This window comes from Megascapheus bottae, chromosome 13 (genome assembly GCF_031878675.1).
Source record: "Megascapheus bottae isolate mThoBot1 chromosome 13, mThoBot2.hap1, whole genome shotgun sequence".
NCBI lineage: Eukaryota > Metazoa > Chordata > Mammalia > Rodentia > Geomyidae > Megascapheus > Megascapheus bottae.
In genome coordinates, this window is record NC_143521.1 from 10,164,459 (window position 1) to 10,187,930 (window position 23,472).

Sequence of the window (23,472 nt, forward strand, 5' to 3'; positions counted from 1 at the left end):
AGAAAGCTCTGCAGGCACCTGGGAGCAGAATTATTTAGCTCCTTTGTGGGCTTCCACAGGACTGCTTTTTAATCAAGGTTTGCCTTAGAACACTGCAATAGACTGTTGCTGAATTTAACAACAACTTAAGTGTGTGGTAAATGCAGTTTACATTTCATGAGGAAAACATTATAAAGATTACTGTTTTATAGGTGGAGATGTAACAATGAAATCCTCCCCTGTGTGACAATAAAAAGAACAGTAAGTATGACTCAACTGTTGTCTTAGGTGGACAAGGTAGCTGCCTGTTTTTGTCCATTCTGTACTTTAGCATGTGATGTTTGCTGCACCGCTGCCCTGCACAAGGGGTGTCCGTGGGGCTGCATGCTGGGCCCAGAAGTCACCACCTCCACCCCTTGCTCCATTCTCCTGTAGACTGTGGGTGACTACACTTTTCCCTCTCAATCAAATCACAAAGGTTTTCTTCTGATGGAGATGTATGCAAATAATCGGGTCTTTTCTAAATAAACCCAAACATTATGCCTTCTGTGGCCCTCCAGAATCAAACCCCTCTTTCTTTTCCCAGAATCTAAGTCCCAGTGCTCAAGGAAAAACATTTATTTCTGGGGCATCCAGCCAGCTGGGCACTGCTCATGAGGCTCCCCTCAACATACCTAAGATCTCTGCATGCCCCAGCCCTGTGCTGAGTCCTGGGCTGCCTCATCACACTGCACTGAGAAGCATTCTGAGCACGCTTGCGTCCTCAATGCCCACACCCATAGGGTCACCTCTCTCCAGCACGCTGGAAAGACTGGCACCTGGAGCTGAGGCTCTGCCACATACTGCCTGTGCCTGCCTGCCTGGCTTTCAGACTGACATCCTTGGCTTTCTTTCTGTCCTACCCCTTACTCATTTTTCCTTTGTGAGAAAAAGTGCTCGAAGATATCATCCATGAAAAGAAGAGAGTAACGTGTGCGTGTATGTGTGTGTGGACTCAGGGACAAGGGGCTGTCTCTGAGCCCTTTTACTCAAGGTTAATATTCTACCACTCGGGCCACAGCTCCACTTCTGGCTTTCTTGATAGTTTAGTGGAGATGAGTCTCAGAGATTTTTTTCTGCCCAAGCTGGGTTCAAATCATGACCCTCAGATCTCAGCCTCCTATCGAGGATTACAGGCATTAGCTTCTGGCACCCAGCTAATTTCTTTTAGTTCTGGTCTTGGGGCTTGAACTCAGGACCTGAGTTCTGTCTCTTAGCTTTTATGTTTATGGTTAGTGCTGTAATATTTGAGCCAAAACTCCACTCCATCTTTTTTAGCGCTTTGCTGGAGATCAGAGTCTCACAGTCTGCTGCCCTCACTGGTTTAGGACTACTATTCTCAGAGTGCAGCCTTCTGAGTAGCTAGGATTATAGGTATGAGCTACCAGATTCTGGCTCAATTATTTCTTACCTTCATTATAATACTCTGAAGAAGTATAAAACTACTAAAAAGATAAGGAAGCTGTGGTCTTTCTGATAGCCACTTCACATGATTTCATGAGTTGACAGAGTTTTTGTGTGACTAATTCCACTATAAACCATATTTTTAATAATAAAAAAAGGAAAACCATATCATACTACCCATGAGTTTTGTCACCTATAAACAAGACTGGGGGACAGGGAGGAGAGGCAAAATGAGTAAACATATTTCAAGTGGTCAGGAACAGCCAGAGAGCAACAAAATGAGTATATAGCAAGAGGCTACATTAGCAGAAGTGGGATAAAGTGAGAACAGGCAGAATGCCGTGGTTTATACATATAATTGCAGCCTTCCCTGTCTACTCATCAGGAATTGGCCTAGGCTTCTGGTCTGGAAGCCCTTCCTTCTTCCTTGTCTCCCTCAATCTCTTCTCCCCACATGTTTGCCAGAGGACTTATCCCTCCCATCTGCCACACTGCTCTGGCATCTGGATGCCTGAATGCCTTGGATATTACACAAGTTCCTCCTAAGAGTTGTGTGTGCATTTCTGCCATACCCAGCATGCACGTGGGTGAGCTCAGCTGGGGCTGTCAATCATGAATAGTTTGGTCTCTGCCCAACAGACACAATGGCCATTTTGCAAACAGAAAAGATGAACCCAGATAATTTCATGAACTAGGAAATACTTAAAGAACTAAATTTGTTCTCACTGAGTCTTAGGTTATCTTTTTTTCTTCTTTATTACATGCTCAGCTTACCTTGGTCCTGGCTAAATGTTGGAGAACGAAGCAAAACACGTGGGAAAAATGGCCACCACTTACCAGAAGCATCAGCATGAAGGACCCCATGGAGATAATCAGGAAGAACAAGGAAATCATAGTTAGAGTCACGATTCCACGGATCCACCAATTTTTCCATCTGCAAAGAAAGTATTTGAGAGTTAGAATTTATTGTGATTTTACAGATTTGTATTTGGTCTGGATTCAGTGTTGACTTTTAAGCTATAGGATTTTTTTCCTCACTACTCTTCAAGAGTCCCCGCCTCCCACTGTATAACGACAACACCAAGAGCAGGCACTCACTGAGAGCGAGATTAAAAATGTAAATTATGCCAGCGGAAGACAGAAAGTCCTTTATGCTAACTGTGAGGAGGGGTGGATGAGAGAGAAGGGACACTTCCCACCAGGGACCAACGTGAAGGGGACAAAGTCCTTCAGGGTGGGGCTCGGTCCCTTAGGAGGGCAGATGATAACACCAGTGATTTAACGAGGTGGCAGAGATGGCACAACCTGTTGAGCAGCAATAGTAGCAAAAGCTACCAGGGAACTGAGAATGGGCAACATGGTGATGCCGGTGCTGGAGTCTGGGCCCTGAGAGTAAGCTCGGATCACAGCAAGGGCAGAGCTTTCTTCAGATGCTGCCTGCTTCTTGCCTTCACCTTTCCTTGTTCCCAAGGGCACAGCATTCCCATGGATGCACAACACCAAATCCTACTCTGCTCACGTTCTCTCAACCCTTTGCTGTGAGGTGTGAGGAACTCAACAGCATTCAGCCCCACCCCAAACCAGGAACCTCTGATTTAATTCCCAATATGCCCTACAAATAACCCAAGTGAAATATCCAGAATGATCCTAATACGTAGAGAGAACCTCCACATCATCTTATGATTTCAAGGCCAGGTGTGGTAGTACACACCTGTATAGACCCAGCTACTTGGGGAGAATGAGGCAAGGGGATTGCTTAAGCTCAGGAGTTCCAAGCCAGTCTGAGCAACATAGTAAGACCTTGTCTTTAAGGGTCAAAAGACAAAACAACAACAACAACAAAATAAAAATAGATTCTGAACATACCTGTATGGGCAATTTCTAAATCACCTATTTTTCTTGAGTATTTTTATGACATTATTTTTTTTTAATCCTTAAACTCAGGGCCTAGGTGCTATCCTTGAGCTGTTTTACTTAAGGCTAGCACTCTACCACTTGATCCATAACTCTACATCTGGGTTTTTGGTGAGTAAATAGAGACAAGAGTCTCACAGACTTTCCTACCGAGCTGGCTTTGAACTGTGATCCTCTTGAATAACTGTGAGTCTCTTGAATAACTAGGATTTTAGGTGTCAGACACTGGTACCCAGCTCATGTAGATTATTTTTACAAAACATGTTGATTCAACTTAATCTAGTAACACATATGTGATTTATTCCTCATTGCCATTTTTGGAGCAGATTTATTAGCTGACCTCATATATAAAATACTGGCTATATTCCCTTCTTTCTATTTCTTACATACACTGAAATACATGAATGCTAAGTGTATCATCCATTACTTTTTTCAGTACTGGGAATTGAACTCAGGGACTTGGCCTCCTAGGCAGGCATTCTACCACTTGAGCCATCATTTTGCCTGGGCTAACCATGTGATTCTCTTGCCTCTCCCTCCCAATTCTCTTTAATAAGCCCAGAACCTCATGCATGCCAAGCAAGTAATATTACCACTAATTCACACCCCATACTTCAGCCTCATAGTTTACACACTTCATTTTCAAACACTCCTTCCATCATGTCATTACTGCAGGTAAGGATCTAAGAATAACAAGTAACATTAATTCCATACACTTTTTTCTGCATTGCAAAGAGTTGTTTTTTTTGTTTTACAAAATACTAAAATTGAACTTATTCCACTGTTTCCCTCTACTCTTTAATAAAATATGCAGACTCAAACAGTTCTCATCAGAATATCGAAACTGAACTAAAGATGGGTGTAGTATCAAAACTCTTGACAGCTGTACAGCTCTATTTAGATTATGGATTAACGAATGGATTAGGAAAGTGGTCTGAGTCAGAGCTAGTTAGAGATAAATAAAGGGCTTAAAGCTAGCCACCAATGACAAGCCTGTCATGCTCAGATGAAACCTAGTAGTATCTCTAGTCCTCCTTTATGAATGAATATGGCAGGGTTCTCAAGCCTGACTTACAGAGAGAAACACAGAAGTTTCAGAAATTAGTCCACAGATAGGTGTTGCCTCTCATGCTTGGCTTTGAACTTCAAAGAATGCCATTTGTAGACAATCAGAGGTTTTAAATAGGAAACTTGTTCTCCTCACATCATCCCCAATTCCGTGGTAACCAAAACCTGAATTCTCGGGAACACATTCTATCTGGCTGGCTTTTATTACACAGATAATTCCCCTCCAAACAAGATCACATAACTCATTTCTTTCTTTTAGGGTAAATGGCTCCCCTCCAAATTTTCTGAGAATACAAAATACAAAGTTAAGCATGCAGAAGACTAATACACACTTAAACAACACATTAACCCATGTTCTGCCATTATAACTTAATACCTAGAAGGAGATGTATTTTTGTAGTGCTACTGGTGCTAAGTCCTGTGTCCCCTGTGGCACTGAGTGCAGCTGCTGTGTCACCCCATAGTAGAGGATCAGAGGAAAAGAACATGAGCCAGCAAGAAGGGGTAGGCTCAATTTTACCACAGGATGTTCTCATAACTTTCCCACCCTGGTATCAATGACAGCAACGGACTCTCCAGGGCTCTGCCCTCAGGTCCTACCTGCTCTCTACTCAGGCCTCACTCCTCAGCATGGTTATCCTGGAGATTAAGCCCCACATGCAGGAAATTGGGGAAATATATTCAAACACATAGCATCTTTTAACCAAATATCATCTTCCAAGGATGAAGCACTAAACTCAGAGTGGAGAGGGACCACTGCAACTAAAATCCAGAGAACCATATGGTTTTTAGTTCAAAAACCTTTATTCCTTTGCTACAATAATCACATTAGAAAGACCCTTGATTTTAGGTCCCAGTCTTTAAACCCAAATGCCACACTTATTTGGATTATATGAATTTATTCTAATCAACATTCCCAAGACCCATGTGAGCTGCAAAGGAGTTTTTTAAATACATCATTAAGCAGCATCCTACCGGCATCTTAGGGAGGAGATCAAGTTCAGTAAAACATATATTTAGCTTAAACATGGTCAATGCCCAGTATAGAAAAGAAAAGAAAAAATGGAACATTTTCATCGTGTTTACAAAGTCACTGTAGTACCCCATGTCTTCCTATTACAACCCATTTCCAAAGTTAACACAAGTAATTTGTTGTCCTAGAGGTACAAGCATCATGAGTCAGCAAGCTCTTGGGTTCACCCACAGTTTGCTTCCGTCAAGAATGAGGACCCAGAGGACCCAGGAAGTGGCCCTGTGGCTCAAGGGGTAGGGTGGTAGTCTTGAGCTGAAGAGCTCAGGGACAAAGCCCAGGCCCAGAGTTCGAGTCCCATAACTGATGACAAAAAAAAAAGAAAGAAAAAGAAAAAAGAAAAGAATGAGGACCCAGAGGCACCCTTCTAGAGGAAACATGGTCTCAGTGACTACCTGACAGAAAAGAGGAGTCTGGAGTAAGGTCATCTATCAGCCTTTGGCGGAAGTGGACAAGGACTATGTAAGGTCTCTAAGAGAAAGGAGATGGCATTATAAAGTTCAAGAGTACCGGGCAGGCTAAATGCAGGTCCTTTGAGGGTTTCTCTAGCTCTGTTCTAGGTCATCTGAAGCCAGATGGCTCTGTGTTGTGAGGCTGTTCTGAGGTACTCAATGGTATCCCTGGCTCTACCCACTAGCTGCCAGTAGCAGGTCTCTATGACCACCTAAAATGTCTTTACACACTACTAAACATCTGATGGAGAAGCCTCTCTAGAGGTCGAGCTAAATCTGCCTAGCGAATGAATATTCCACAGATCCACATGCAGGCCAGGGAATGGATGGAGACAATTAGACAACCACACAAAGCCCTTTGAGACCATTTTGCATTTCAACAGCATGTGTTCTTCTGAGGTACCATATAGTAAGCCTTGACAAAGCATAGGCATAAAACGTGAATAAGCAATGTCCTTTTTCAGAGTTTATACTTCAGGAAATAACTGTAGATTTAAAAACAAAAAGTTAGGAAAACTGTTTAATAGAGAGATATATTCTATTATGAATATAAAAGTACAAATAAAGTAACTGGCCTGCACTAGATGATCAGCTGAATACACTATGACTATAGGCATAGCACTTAGGCATTAAAATTTTTCTGAAGCCAGGTGCCAGTGGCTCATGCCTGTGATCCTAACCACTCAAGTGATTGCAGTTCAAAGCCAGCAAAGTCTATGAAACTCTAATCACAGATTAACCAGCAAAAAGCCAGACATGAAGCTGTGGTTTAATAGGTAAAGTCAAGTGGTAGGCCTTGAGTTCAATATCTAACACTTGCACGCACGCACGCACACACGCACACAATATATATATATATTTCCTGAAGCAAATTTAAGAACATGTAAATGGATCATCCTTCTTGATAATGCCAAAGAATGAAAATGAAAATAGCAACAACAGGATCCTGTTTGTACAGCAAACACATATGTGTATAATGTACAGGGAAAAAGGCTCAGAGACTCAATACCAAAGTACTGCCAATATCAATGTATTGGTAGGAGGTTTACAGAGGTTTTACCCCCCAACAATTCATATATTCATAAGTAATTATGATTTTAATCCATATATCCTTGGCAATTAATTATCTTTGGTTATCAGATTTAAAAAGAGGCCAAAAATGTATAAACATAGATGCAATCGCTGTAGGAAAGTTTCCTGAGGAGATGAAAAGAGTTGTACTCTCTACTGATAGTTTTTAGAAAAAGAATTCTCTCACTAAGAATCCTGGATAAGAACTCTGGCCTTAAAAGCCACAATGCCGGGGCTCAGAGCATGGCTCATTTATTTGCCACATTCTGAGGCTATGAGATTAAATCCAAATATGCAAAGTGCTTAAAGGGTTTCTAGCACATTATGTATTCTGAGTAAGTACTATTAACTGTCATTTGCTATTGTTTTTATCTACAGGAAAAATATTTACTAATGACAATCTTATTATGAATGACACAGCAGAATTTGGCATTGTTATTACACAATATTGACACAAATTCAGGTCTGAAACAAACCTAATGTAATTTTAAAGCAAAGAAACATCTGTGAATTAGGTCACAGAAACAACTGAAGACCAAGAACTAGTAAAACGATAGCCATGCTTTTAATGCCAGAGACAGGGTTTTCTTCACAAGCTTAAAGAGATGAAAACTGTCCCTGAATTCACCAATATATAGGAATATGGCTATAATACATATTTTTCAGTTTTAATCCAGTCTGGACTCATATTTCCCTTAGTCTTTGTTTTCTAAGTAAACCAACCTCTTTCTCTTCCTCTCCCTCTTCTCCCCCTCTCCCTCTCACTCTTCCAGTCTTTCTCCTTTTCTTCCTCCTCTCCCTCCCCGTCCCCCCTTCTCCTGTCCTCTTTTCATTTGCTCTTCTTTTTTCCCTCCAAGGCAGGTCATAGAAACCTAGAATGTCTCTTCCCCTTGGCAGATCACAGAAACTAAAAATGTATTCCAATTGCCTTTCTGTCTCAGAACTGGCCATAAAGAAACATTGTGACTCATCTTGTCTGATAATAGGCCATAAAGACCCTCTGACTCCACATCTGAAATATCATGATGGAAACTCATTAGTGCCATTAACATACATTTTAAAAATGAATGACAGGAGAGGTACCAGTGAAAGGAGAGAAGGCTAGTGAAGAGGGTAAATGAGAATGAATATAATGGGGAAAAAGTTGTTTGAACCAGAACAACAAAACCTGCTGAAATGGTTTAAGAAAGAGAAGAAGAGGCGAGAGTGACAGGGTAAAATTGAGCCAGATACATTGAATATACATGCAAAAAAATGTATACAATTGTCATGTATAAATGAAATTCCCCTTCATACAACCGGTCTAGAATACATGAAAAGACACCGAATTTGGAAGAAGTGGGGCCAGGAGAGATCTGGATAGGTAAGTCTTGCTGCTGGCTTTCTGTACACTTCCCAGCTGCATGGCGGATCCTACTGCAGTCACTGTGTAGGCAATGAAGTCTTCTTAAAACTCTGAACCATGGGGTTTGGTGAGGTGGACAGAGAATGTGTACAGTCCAGAAGGAAGGTGAAGGAGAGCTCACCCACGTGCTGAGGAGGGGAGCACCCCAACTCTGTGCCTTTAGTGTAGTTTAACATACTCTGAATGATAAACCAGTAAATCGCTTCCCTGAGGACTGTGAGTTCTGTGCTTATAACAACCTCTTTTAAAATAAGAAGGAGCTGCGGAACCCCAATTTGTAGCTGGTCAGTGGGAGGTTCTGTAGGCCCAGACTTCTGACTAGTGTCTGTGATGGGGCCACAGTATAGGGCTGAGCCTGTTCCACGGGATGCCCACTGTCTCCAGGGGGACAGTGTCAGGATGGATTTGGGTCACACAGGGCAGCTGGGCGTGGCTGCACAACTGCCCGCCCGTGGGCTCGTGTGCAGAGAAAGCCCCACACATCTGGAGATACCAGTGACCTTTGCTACGGAAAATGTGAAGTAGAAGAAACTGAGCTGAATTTGACTTCCCCCTGTACATTGGCTAAATAACAAAATAAAGAAGAAAAACTCCCATTACGTTTACTAAAAAGTGGGTTTCTGTTGAATTTAGTAAATGGAACATGTGTTTAGCCTCAGGTGATGACAAGTGGGGAGTAAGACTGAGGAAGTTGCAACCAGCATTTTTTTGTTCCATAACAAAGTAGCATCAAATGGTGGGGGGGGGGGTTAAGGGGAGAGGCAGTGATCAGAGGGAATCACACTAATAACTGCAGACATAACTTTTTAACATTTTGGTTTTGTTTTGGCAGTACTGGGCTTTCCCAGGTATGAGATCTATCTCTTGAGCCACACTATAGTCCTTTTTTGCTTTGGTTTGTTTTTAAGACAGGGTCTCACGCTTTTGATACAATCCTTCAGTTTCCAAGTAGCTGGAATTACAGGCACGAAGAGCGCCTTGCCCTCGGAGGTAAGATCTCATAAATGTATGCCTGGATATGCCTTATTAGTAAGACGGGGTCTCACTAATGTTTTGCCTGGATTTCCCTCTCCACCCTCAGAGTAGTTGGAATTACAGACTACACCAGCAAACCTGGCCCACTTTACAACATTGCTGCAGAAAGAAAAATGAGTATTTGTTTGTCTCTTGGGATATGATTTAAAATTCTTTTTCTTCCTGTATGACATAGTAAAAATGTTGAGAAACAAAATTCTATAAAATATGTAGTATTTTACATATTTAATCTAGATAAAACACATTCATTTCACTTGTATAAATTTTATAGTTCACAATACTAAAGCATACAAAGACAATGATATAAAATTAGCTAAACTTTTATGGCCATAAAGCATTTTAAAACATAACACAAATATAAAGTGGTAAAGTGTTATGAAATTTTAGACAGTAATTTTAAACTCAGTTAAAGGAAAAAAGGTTACTATTTGTCTGGCATTTCAGAAACTTCTCTATAATGTCCTTTGTCAAAAGTCCAATGTTATTGGAGAGGTAAATACCTAGAAGGTAATAAAAAAGTATTATAACTCAACAACAACAAAACCACAATTAGAAATAGATACTTGGCCCAAGATTTTTATATAGTCAAAAACCATAAAAAAAACTTAATGGTATTAATCCTTAGAAAAATTAAAATTAAAATAAACAGTGAAAAAAAGTTTGAATATGAGAAAAGGCAACCTGAGGTGTAAGCAGATCTCTGCCTTTGGAGAGGACACCCTACTCAGTCACCCGCCCAGACTCGGATTTCTCATGTTCTGCAAGGTTAGAAAGTGAAGGAGGATTGTGTGGACTAAGCCTGCCCTACTAGGTGACCACAAAATCCCTTTTCTGGTTCTACAATTTAAGAAAAGCCAAGAATAGCACACAGTTTATCTCATTACATCAAGATCCATCCATCTTTACCCAATCATACCTTGATGACAGACCAGATAGAGCTTTCTGGAGAATCTCAGGGGTTCTATCTGAGGTTGGTGGGCTTTCTGGAAGATCGGAATCGCCTCTGGAATCCAAATCTCCATATCTATCATCAATATCTGTTTCCTAAAATCATTTAAAAAAAGAAAATCACTTTAGTATCATTTGTCAGTGCTTGTCAAATGCATCCATTTATGGTTCAGTGTGTTAAAAACTCATTTGTAAGCTTGGAGATGGGGCTCAGCAGTAGAGTCTGCCTACTAAGCATGAGGCCCATGAGTTCAAATCCAGTGTTGCAAAACACACTCAGTAACATAATCTGAAACAAAGAAACAACTATTAACTTGTTGACAATATTTAAGCCTATGGGTTCTTGTAGGGAAAGCTTAATAATTGTTGCTAAAATTTCGATATGAAAGACAAGTCAGCTCCAATTGCTTTCTAAATCAGAAAAATATTGAGAAAAATCTGTTTATTGTTTTGCTATTTTGCTGGAATAGGAGATGTCATTTCTGTGGAGATTCTGACAACATTGAGGAATCTTAACCAAACAGCCCCATTAGCTCCAAAGCTTTGGCAAATGCTATCACTCCTTCTAACTGCTTCTCCATCCAGAAAACAACAAGTGTAACATAATACCAGGGACTCTGGAAACTCCAAGAAGTGGTAAGCTATTATTATTATTATTATTATTATTATTATTATTATTATTAAATCAAGTCTTCTAATTCCTTGTTAAGTGGCTGATAAATAAAACATCAGCCTATGGGACTATTTCAGTTTTCACTAATGACAATACCTTTTAGTTTACAAATAGTAACTGTTTTACTAAATAGTTATGAATTCATAAAATGACAAATGGAACCAGCATGTGGAATTCCTGCTGGGCTGCTGAGAGTCAGCTGTGAACAGACTGCTGACTAGTAAGAGACACAGAGTACCCACCCAGGGGTAGCAGGGCAGGGTCAGGTGCCCAGGCCAGTGAGTCTTGGTTGTCTAGAACAATGGAGCACAGTAATCCCTTTCCACATTACTCTTCACCTTCATTGGCCCAGGCAGGAGATGGGTGAGGACTGTAGGAGGACATTAGGGAGACAGTGACCAATGCAAGTGGCTCTCTGAGGTGCATTGCCACTAAAGAAAGCACTGGGGTAGAGGTCACCAGTGCTATTTCCCCCACTACTGTCACATCAGTGGAACAACAGGCACATCATCAAACCCAAGGAAACACAGGCCCTGGTTTCTACCTGTGTAAGAATGGCAGCACTGGACTAGATTAAATATATCTGAACAGAATGCCTGACCATCAGCCCTCACCCTCTGCAGAGGCTGGCCTCCTCCTGCAGTTATGCCAGTTAAGCTTCTGGTGTCTATTTTATGTCCTTAGAGAAACCCAAATTTTTAAAATTTATTCAATTTCTTTCTAATTATAGAATAAAAATAATTCCAAAATACTAGCATTTTAGGCAGCATCACTCAAGTTCAGAAATTAGTGGTAAGACCTACTACCTGGTGAGTGTAACTCTAACCCCTCTAAACATTACCCCGACAAAAAATTAAAAAATAAAAAGATATATATAAAAAAAGAAATTAGTAGTGAGGACTCTTACTTTTCTACATAGTTCCTCTTTTACAAAGATGGCAGATGTGACCAGGAAAATCAGAGGAAAGAACAAAGTAGTACTTTGGGTGTTTAACATTTAGAAGATCCAAACCAGGAACTGTGTTTTGTCTGGATCATAATTGAAATCTTCCTCCCAGCTTGGGCCCACTTCCTTTCCAACTCTTTCTTCACCACAAACCTGCATGGCCAACTTTCAGTACACCACATGCAGGGAGTGTGAGGTACCTCTAGTACCATCGTCAGAAACTCAACAGAAGCAGACAGAAATCTTTTGCTCCCACCCCAAGACTGATGCCTCCTTCTCTACTTCCTGCTGCTGAGACGATGCTGTCACCCATAACTAATCACTCAGATCAGAGACTTGGCACTCAAGTATACACAGCTCACAGCTTTAGGTAATTCTGCTTGGATTTTAACCATGCAGCAGGCAAACTGAGATTGCCATTCTCTCCAAAGTGATCCATGGATTGAACTTGGTCCCAGTAAACAATGTACAGGTGCTTTTGATTATTTTCATAGAAATGTATATAAATGTGCAAGGACACAGTAGAGCCCCCCAAAAAAAGAATAATGTTGAACAGAGCGTGGTGCTAGCTAATGTATCTACTGGCAGCTGCTAAGTGACCAAGTAACAGAAGAGGTAGTCCAGAAATAATTTACTTATAAATAACGATCTGATTCTCAACTAAGTTGCAACGGTACTGGAAAAATTGAAAAATTACTGACCCATACTTCACACCATGTATAAAACTTAAATCAAATTAGATCATAGGGCTCTAAAATTCCTACAAAATCTCTGGGACAATGGGTCAGGAAACCATTTCTTAAACATGACAACAGCAGTATTAGGTATTAGATTAAAAATGACAAATATTAATTTCATCAACATTAACATGCCTGATTTTCAAAGGATGCTGTTAGGAGGATAAGCAAACAAATGATAGACTGGGAAAAGATATTTGCAAATCATATATCTAGTAGTGGCCCTTATATCTAGAATATATAAATTTCAGTAAGAAAAAATTAACTCAAAACATGAACAAATATTTTAATAGCTACTTTATACCAAAGGCAATACCCAGATGGCAAATAAGCACAAATATGATCGATGTATTAGTCATTAGGGAAATAAATGGCATGGTGGCACATATTGTAGTGCATCTACAAAGGAGGCTAAAATGGGAGAATCAAAAATTTCAAGCCACTTTGGACAATACAGAGAGAGACTCAAAAGCAAAAAAACAAAAAACATGAAATTAACTTCAGTGTGATAATACTAGACAACTACTAGAATAACTGAAATTAAAACACACACACATATATATATATGACTATGCCAATTGGTAGGGAAAACTATCATTTTTGTACACAGTTATTGGGAATATGAAACAGTATGGCCACTTTAGGAAATAGTTTGACAGGTTTTTAAAAACCTATATATAGGGCCGGGAGTTTGGCCTAGTGGTACAGTGCCTGCCTAGCATGCACGAAGACCCAGGTTCAATTCCTCGGTATCACATACATAGAAAAAAGCCAGAAGTGGTGCTGAGGCTCAAGTGGTAGAGCTCTAGCCTTGAGAAAGTCCAAGGACAGTGCTCAGGCCCTGAGCTCAAGCTCAGGACTGGCAAAAAAAAAAAAAAACAACTTATATATATAAGCCAGGTGTCAATGGGTCATGCTTGCAATCCTTGCTACTCAGGAGGCTGAGATCTAAGGATCTTGGTTCAAATCCAGCCCAGGCAGGAAAGTGTGAGAGACACATTTCAATTAACTTCCAAAAAGCCGGATGTAGAGCTGTATAGCTCAAGCAGTATAGCACCATCTTTGAGCAAAAATATCTAAGGAACAATGCCCAAGCACTGAGTTCAAGCCCTAGTACCAGCATCAAAAAAAAATTGTTTTTAACTTCAGAAAATGTAAATTCAACTTATAGTGCAGAAAAGCAGATCAGTGGGGATCTGCTTCCTAAGGATAAGGGGAGAATCACGAAAAGGAGAACACTTTTGGCAGTAAAAATCACTGCTCATTATCTCAATTGTGATGATGGTTTATCTAACTGCACTTCTTATGCATTGACTACTTCTGTCCCTTCAAAAGTTATATGCTAAATTGTGAATCCCTAATTAGGTTTTTAAGATGAGATCTCACGAACAGGATTTGTGCCCTTATAAGACTTAAGAGATGATCTCTGACTCTGGAATCAAACTGGCAGATCTTTAATCTTAGACACCTACCCTCTAAGATTGCAAGAAATACTTTTTAAGTCGCCTAGTCTAGGGTATTCTATTGTAACAGTATGATCTAAGATAGCACTTTAAGTGCTCAATTTAGTGAATGTCATTCATGGCTCATGGAGATTCAAAAGGAGGGCCAAGGTATTTTCTTACACAAAGAATACAGTCCACTCAAGATGGTGGCTCTGAAAAGAAGCCTCTATTCCAATGAAGGTAAGTAGTAGTTTAGAGTTCACCAATAAAAAAAATTATTAAGTTGTATTTTCTAACTTTTTTATTTCTGGTCTCTCACAAAGTAAGTGTCAGAAAATTCCAGTCAGTTTTTCCACTATGGGTCACTGATCCTTGCACTTTGATTCAGCATTAAAATTTGTAGTTAAGCCAAAGGAACTCTGAATATTACAGAGCCCTTTGCTTGAATGGAGACAGACTTTAAAAATACTCTTGAAACTAGCCAGATAAGGTAGTACATACCTTTAATTTCAGAACAAGTTTGAGGCCTACATTGGCTGCATGAGTTGTAGGCCAGCCTGGGCTATATACTAACACCTCCTCTCAAAAAAAAAGGGGGGGGGAATAGTTCTTGGGCATCAACCCTGAGCATCATAAACCAGGATATGATAAAGACACCTGCTCAGCCATGTTCATCTCTGCACTATTCACAATAGCCAAGAGCTGGAAACAACCCAGATGCCCTACTGCAGATGAATGGATACAGAAAATGTTGTGTGTATATATATATATACATACAATGGGATTCTACATAGCCAACAGACAAGGTAAAATAATGGAATTCGATGGGAAGTGGATGAATCTAGAGTGAATCATGTTGAGTGAGACAAGACCAAAGGAACAAAAGATGCATGCACGGTCTCCTTGATATGTGGATATTAGATCCAAACAGTACAAGAGTGATGACTCAATATTTGGCTACCCAAGTTTATGGACATGATCTTGGAGATATAAACACAACTACACAGACATAAAAATCTATGATGTGATATATACTCTATAGACATAATGTTATATTTTATAGATTTACATGGATCTGACATACAACCCTCAGCTTAATTTTAATTATGTTCTAAAATCTATGTGCCAGTAATTGCATAGAGATTCCCTTCTTGAATACTTGTTTGTTAAACATGACATTTGAAATATGATGTAAAAATCAATGTTAATAAAATCTTTAAAAAAATAAAAATAAAATAAAATGAAACTTGGGGAAAAAAAGCAAATGGTTCTTAATTAAAAATAAGCTGTGTTCATAACTTCAGAGTTTTCTGTTCATTTCTTCTGGTTTCCAAGTACACATTGCTTCCTTAGCACTTCATTTATTTTCTAGGGCAGGAACAGTCTGTGAACCAGGAGTGGGAGCAGTGTGTAGACATCTGAGACCTCTAGCTTGATGTGGAGGCGTCAGGGGAGAGTAACGTTGCACTCTGACTGTCAAAACACTGATGACCTCAATGACCAATGTGCTTCTTTGGTCCCATCCTATAAGGATAAAGCCTCCTTTTTCCAAAAGTAAAAAAACCAGTCCCCCCCATGGTTCTCTGCAGTCCTGCTGTTCTGTTCCCCACCTATGGAGACAGTTATTGGATCATCCAGCACACCACACACATTGTAACTGAGCTTCATACTACATGGGAGACTGGACACAAAAAGCCAAGTGTGCCTAATAGCATACAAAATGCATGAACAAAAAAAGGGAAATCAAATATGCCGACTCCTATACTAAGGTCTCTAAATGGCTATCTACTGCTTAAGTCCAAGACACAGGGATTGCCAAAGTGCTTGCCCAGCATATGTCAGGGGCTGGGTTCAAACTCCAGAAGCAAACAAACTCTTACACAAAGATAGAGCACACTTACATGAAAATAAGAGTCCAGTGTTTCATTTAAGGTATAAAGCCAGGGTTCTAGTCCTGGCACCTGCCAGTTCAAGCTCCGCAGAACTGAACTTCCTACACACAAGAGTGCACTAGGACACACATGTGCATACACATGCACACACTTACACTGTCATGTGAACACTGTTGAGATTTCAACATCTTGCTATGGTGCTTCTTCTGTTTGTAACACATTTTTTTCCTTGGGCCTGACTTTGCCTTGGTAGTGCCTATTTATCTTCAAATTTTTCATTTTATGTATTATTTTTAGAAAGCTCTTCTTCGGGAAGACTATAAAAGACAGTAAAAGCTCACTCACCAAGATGCTTGTGTCTTAGTACTGGAACCTGTGCAGTGTTAGTTACAACGCAAGGGAGAAAGAAGGCAGTAGATAGAAATAAGGCTTCCAATAATGACCTTGAGGTGAGAAACTACTCTTGGATCATGGAAGTCAGTTAATATAATCACAACTCTTTTGTTGTTACAAAAAAAAAACCCTTTTCTCCCATTTCCTGGAGTTCACAAATGATCAGAGATCACAGTCTTTTTTTGAGTGAAAAATAAAGACAGGAGAGCCAGAGGAGATGGAAGGGTAGCAGAGGACAGTGACGCTACTACCTTTGAAGATGGACGAAAGAATCCAGGAGCCAAGCTAATCCAGAGAGCAAGCAAGAAAATAAAGTTTTCCTTTTAAGCCTCCAGACAAAATATAGTCCTATATTCCCATGAGAAATTCAACCCATGGGATCCATTTCAGACAACTAACCTCCAGAACTGTAAGATCCTAAATTTTGTCTGAAGGCACAAAGTTGGTAGTAATTTGTTGCAGTAGTGATCAGAAACTGGACGGAACCCTTAGCCAGCATTCCCCTCCTCCCCTCCAGTAACTACCCCTACCATGTAGTTTGTAGAGGGGCCCTAGGGATCTGTTTTCCCGATGCCTGAAGATACCTGAAGGGAAAGGCCACAGGATAAGACAGAAGCTCAGAAAACTTATATAAATGACTGTGATCACAAATTTGCTCTTTACCTGAGATCTGATTAATAGTTCCTCTCCTCAAGTGTTAATCTCTTTTCCAGGGCTAAGTGTAATAATGCCCAGAGATAGTCCTTTTGCTTTGCTATTTAGCAGAGGAAAAACAAGAATAACTCACCCCATTCCTAAATGTTTGCTGTAGCATGTGAATCTGGGTAGGATATTGATTTGGGAGGTGGGGAAGCTCCAAAAGACATTTAAAAGGCAACACTGGAATTTTTTTTTTACGATCAGAATCACTGTTGTATAGACTGATTTTGAACTCCAGGGCTCAAGTGATTCTCTGTCTTCAACTGCCCAAATAGCTAGAATTATATAATGAATGTTATTTTTAAAATATGATGATGATATTGTGTCTCAATAGGTGAATATTTTTATTTTAAATGAACTCTTTCCTACTAGAAATGAGCAGCTACATCTGCAATCAATTTTCTAATAGCTCAACAAAATCTAACACCATAATTGCATATGCATTTTGGCAAGATAAAAGTAACTTTAGCAGAATGTAAACCATTGTTAGGGCTAAGTGTGGTACATGTAGATGATAATTTGAACATAATACAAGCTCGTTCAAAACTACTTTCAGGATGTTGGAAATGGCTTGGGATATTGGAGCGTCATGTAAGGATGCCAACTTGAAAGGAACTCAGCAAGGCTTTAGAAAGCCGAAGAAGCATGCACACTGGGCAGTCAGACTCCCCAGTCTTATCCCTTATGCATTATTGACCTTTGTTCTGATTGGTCAGGACTTAGATTCACAATCTTGTATGATTGGCTAGAGTGAAAAGGGTGACGCCAGAATGTCAAAAGCTCACACTTGTAATTCTAACTACTCGGAAGATCTGAAGATCACCTTCCAAAGCCAGCCACAGAAGGAAATGTATGAGACTCCTACTGCAAACTAATCTCCAAAAAGCCAGAAATGGAGCTATGTCTTAAGTGCTTTGGTAATAGCCTTGAGCACAAAAGCTCATGGACAACACCCGGGCCTTGCGTTCAAGCCTCAGGACAAGCACACACAAAAATATTATCTAAGAAAATGGGTCGGAATGTTGAAAGGGATGCCATTAATCAAGAAGCATTACATTCATAAACTATCATGTTAAATGGAAATTCACTTGCACAATTACTTTAAAATATTTTTAAAAGAAAAAAATATTATCTAAGCAATCAAGCAAAACCAGGACACCTAGCCAAATTTTGTCAGAAAAACAAGTCTGGCACTCTATCACATGAGCCATGCCTCCAGTACCTAGAACACCAAGTCTTATAAGAGGATGCATTTTAACTAAAGTAGCTTTTAGTAATAGAGTAGCTATCCTTAAAATGGTGATGCTTATGTTAAGTAACCACTTTGACAGAAAAGATTTTCAACTACAACAAGGATACAAATATTGCAAACTAGCAAGGGAAGGAAGGGAACAACAGTAAAAATAAAGTTCAAACTAAGTCTCCTAAGCAAGTAGTTGGGAAGTCCTTAGGTTTCCTTGTACACTATCCTTTTATATCAAATCCTTGTTTGTTAAACACAGTACAAATGACAGCAAATAGTTGTATTACATGCAGAATTCCAGGGATCATTACATACATTAAACTCTATGGGAATAGTGTTCCATAGGGCATTTCAAAGCTTCTACCCTGAAACAAGTTCAAATATAAGCACAAAGGAAGAAAATAAAAACCACACAATCCGGGCCGGGAGTTTGGCCTAGTGGTAGAGTGCTTGCCTAGCATGCATGAAGATCCAGGTTCGATTCCTCGGTACCCCACATACATAGCAAAAGGCCAGAAGTGGTGCTGAGGCTCAAGTGGTAGAGTGCTAGCTAGCCTTGAGAAAGTCCAAGGACAGTGCTCAAGCCCTGAGCCCAAGCCCAGGACTAGTGAAAAAAAAAAAACAACAAAAAAAAACCCACACAATCCTAAAAGAAATTATGAGTATATTCTTATTTTCCTAACCGGACTTTTGTATACTGAGGTGAAATGTTAAACCCTTAATAAATATTTCCTCCCTTCAACACCACAATGTATTTGAGATGATCTAGTTGGGATAAGATGTGCCCAATCTTAACTGTTAGGGTGTTGGGTCCTGTCTGAGCCAGTCAGATGAGAGGTTAGACTGGCTTCAATCTACTCATATAGAGCTCTTGCTCCAGGGCCTACAGACTTGGCAAACAAAAGAACCACAATTGTAGCCAGGAAGCATAAAACCTATGCTGCTTTCCTGGCTGAAAAGTACAAAAGAGAGCTTAGATTTCCAGAAACATGCGTTCCTTGCATAGGAAACGATTCTTTCTCCCCTCCTATGCCTTTCAATTTTATAATTAAAAGTTTAATATCTTGGTAGTTTTGGCAAAATCTGATTACAGTAACATGAAAAATAACTCTAATCTCTGTGAAAAAAGAACCATTTATAAAACTTAGTAACCCAGCCCTGTTGGGGCTCAGGATATTCGCCAGAAATATGATTCTAGGAGACCACAATATGACACTCCAAAATAAACTCCTCTGGACTATTTTGAACTGGTTACTGTAAAAAATGACAGGTATAGGAGTAGCTTTTAAGAGCTGTTCTGTCATAAAAACCATTTATATCTATTAAGGAAGTCTATATTGGCAAAGTATCTGTACCAGACAGAGGGAGGCTCCAGACAACTTTATTGCCACTCTTTATCTGTAACAAGACAACCTTTAGTCACTATGTGGGCCCCTGCCCACTGCCTCCACCACCTTCCGGAAGGCTCAGTGTGCTATGTAAGCCCCAGCATCTAACCACTAACCACAGTATCCAATCCACCTTCTCCAGGACTCCGGTGTATTTGCATGCACTGAAGTGTGGTTTTTCTACTGTTAATATGCCCGATGCCAATTTAATTTGTATGGCAGTAAAAGAAGCTAGAAGGTTGGAGGGAAGTTGTTTTTGTCCCTCTCATCTCTTTAAGCAAACTCTTCTTCACTTCAATATGAGGCGTCTTTCTCACTATGTTCTGAAACATTTCTCAGGTAAATGGTTCAAAGTGTAAACAAAACGAAATCAAAGCCAATCCATTATTCTCAAATGAACTCTTCTGTGAGAAAGGAAACACTTCAAACATTTGTTTGATTTAAATCCAGTTGCCTCAGATTTTGACAAAATATTTCCAGTTTAATACCAACATTTTGTAAGATCAGAAAGGTCGAAACAGTCCAAAAAATCATACAGAATACTCAAAAATTTTTAATAAGGAAAAGTGTCCATTAATTTTAGAAAGGTAGGGACTTTGTATTTTGTAGAGAATTTAAGATAATCTCACCTCTAAATACTTTAAGATTCTGAGTTGGGTATTAGAATTTTTCATTTTTAGTTTTCCTCATATAAAGGAAAGCTATCTCCCTTATCAATGTCATTTTTAAGACATTCAAATTGGTATTCTGTATCAGTCGGTTATTTTATTTTGTGAAGCATACATTATTTTATATGAATAAATATATACTCTATAATTAAATATTAAATTAAGTATTAAATAAAAATATACTCTATAATTAGCTATTGAGTAATAAGCAAATCCTGGCTCCACCCTTTGTCTGGAAGGTACAGACTATAACAAGCCCAAAAAAGGCAATACGTGATTAGAGCCTTGCTCAGGGCAGCCATCCAATGAGAATTTACCCCATGCACACACCAAATCAAACCTTAGAAAGTATGAGTTTCTCCTAGATCTGTTTTAGCTGTACTGAATGAAAATCCATTTTAATATCTCCACGTATAGAATGATTAAAGGAAAACAAACATACCAAACCACTGTTTAACTATGTTAACCATGAAAAACATGACAAAAGGCTATTTTACAGAAGTTTATTGTTAAAAAAGCAATTATACTATACTATGTGCGATTAAAATGTATATTCAAGAGACAATTTTCTGGAGAATCATTTAAATTGCCTAACCTCTCCCTAGTTCATTCATGAAAAACAAAACAAGTGAATAAAGTCCATTGTCTAGACATACAAAACCTGTTAATAGTTGTTAACATTCTATGGAAACTCTCAATATATGAAAATGAATTGTCTAAAGAAAAGTTCAAAAACAGAATATAAAAAAATGCATTTAGGGGGCTGGAATGTAGCTTAGTGGCAAAGCACTTGCCTAGCAAGTGCAATGTCCTGGGTTCGATCCCCAGTGCCAAAAAAGAAAAGACAAAAAATAAAATGCATTCAGGATCTTGAGGCTATACATCCAAAATACTCGTTTTAAAATATTTTAAAATGAGTGTCAACAATTCCTTACCTCTACTGAGTCTGCCTATATTTACATGACTTTAGACTTTGACTAGTAGATTTAACTTTATTGTTCCTAAAGACTGTGCTCAGGAAATCAGTGTTTCTGTGACTAGTAAGGAGGGAACTTCTGAATGACTGATCTGTTCTTCAATTAAAAAGCTCCCAGGGGAAGTTTTATCCTAAGGCTTTTAGCAACTTTTTTTTTTTTTTTTTTTTACAAATTCCAAACTGTTACAATCTGATCCTTACCCAATCCTAACAAGTTCCCACAGTGGTAGATACACCTTAAACCATACTTTCTCTGGAACACCATGCCTGTTATTCTAGCTACTCAGGAGGCTGAGAACTGAGGATCCCAGCTTGGGCTAATCCAAGAGACTCCAATGTACAATGAACCAGCAACAGCCCAGAAGTGGAGGTATGGATCAACTGGTAGAACACCAGCCTTGGGCAAAACAAAGCTAAGATTTTTACCCAAGTATGGGCAGAAAAATACAAAAACAAAACCACTTCAAGTCTCCCACTCTAAGATACCCCCAGCATCCTTCTTCTCAACTATTAAATAGGAAAGTCCTAACATTTACACCTGGGGGCAGCAAATAAAGTTCAGAGAGATGTACTCTCAACTCCATATCACACAAAGTCTATCAGCATCAGTTAGTATGACTAGTTGCTGAGTTAAGAATTACACTAACTATACTAATTTTCTATGAAATACAGCTGTGTCCAACTCTTCCCTGAGTTTGCTAATTCTTGGTCATTTCACATCATGTGCCTTTAAAACAGTACTATAAATGTATGCCAGCTTAAAATGAGCACTTACTAAGATCTGTTAAAGCTCATTGGTTTGGGGCTGGGAATGCAGTTTAGTGCTTGCCTCACAAGCATGTAGCCTTAGGTTCAAATCCTTAGTACCATATAAACAGAAAAAGCCAGACATAGGGCTGTGGCTCAAGGTGTAGAGTGCTCACAAAAGAAACTCAGGGACAGTACCCAGCTCCTGAGTTCAAGCCCCAGAACTGACTCATTGGTTTTGAGAAAATCAAGAACCTCAAACGCTTTGACTTCCCTCTTCTGCTTCTCAAAATGTTTCTGTGTCCACCCTCAGTTCCTGCATACTTTTTTTTTTCTTGACCCCATGTCTGCCTTCTTTCTGCTAGATTCTACCCATGCTTGGTGGTACTTTCACTTGAGTTCTTTGTCAAAGACAAACTTATTCCCCTCCACTGAGGAAAAGAATCTCATTTGATCCTCCTGTCTTCTCCAACTGCTTTCAATACTTTTTCCTAACAAGGTCCCACCATCCCCTGATCTCCTCAGGCCTGGCTTCTACTAAAGCCTTTGGCTCATCCCACTGTCCCATGCCGCAGTCCTTCTCCAAAGCACTGCTCCTTGTAGCAGCAGCCCCAGGACCCTCATTATCATGGTCACTCCTGGCATCTTCACCATCTTCCTAAACGTATCGAAGCTGTCTTCATTTCACTCCATTCCCCTCCATTCTAAAAAAGAAATAAACCTCCCCAGCCCTGCCCAAACTTTTCTGCTGCCATCAACTCCATTAGCCACTTTTCATTTATGCTCCATTGCTTAACCTATGTGAGAAATGACATCCTCCTAGCCCTGCTCTCCCAAACACACTCCCAGACTAAACAACTTTCAGTGCTTACTTAGTTCCTGAAGGTGTCTTTAATTGTCTATCAAAATGTGTCTCCCATTCTCCTCCTCTTCTTTCACTAGTCATACCTAGTCTAAGTTCCTCATCACTATCTGAACTATACGTCCTCTCAACTCCAATAGCCTCCCAATAGGCTTCTTTTTGGCACGTGATTCCCTCTTCCAGTCCTTTCTTAAGATCACTGAGAGAGCAATAAAATAAAATGCCTCTGGAAACCTCAGGGGTGAGCAGTGTGTGGTAACATGCACTTGTAATCCCCACACTCAAGAGGCTAAGGCAGAAGGGTTGTGAGTTCAAGACCCAACTGAGCTACACAGAGAGACTCTGTCCCACAGAGGGGGGAAAAAAAAAACAGAAAAGTACTTTGAAATGGCTTCTCAGAGTTCAAGGAACAAAGCCCAATCTCACAAGGTTCCTGAGCTTCCAATTCTACCTCCCAA

General features: G+C 39.7%; 1 protein-coding gene across 3 annotated transcripts in view; it reads right to left on the reverse strand.

The window, feature by feature from the left end:
* Window positions 1-23,472, reverse strand: part of Cds1 (CDP-diacylglycerol synthase 1) — a 63,642-nt gene that overhangs the window by 37,000 nt on the left and 3,170 nt on the right. For all 3 annotated transcript variants that reach the window (XM_090343284.1, XM_090343283.1, XM_090343285.1), the window contains exons 2-3: window positions 10,314-10,441; window positions 2,260-2,356 (exon numbers count right to left, since the gene is read on the reverse strand). In XM_090343284.1, the coding sequence (XP_090199410.1) occupies window positions 2,260-2,356; window positions 10,314-10,441 (225 nt within the window). The remainder of the gene's footprint in view (window positions 1-2,259; window positions 2,357-10,313; window positions 10,442-23,472) is intronic.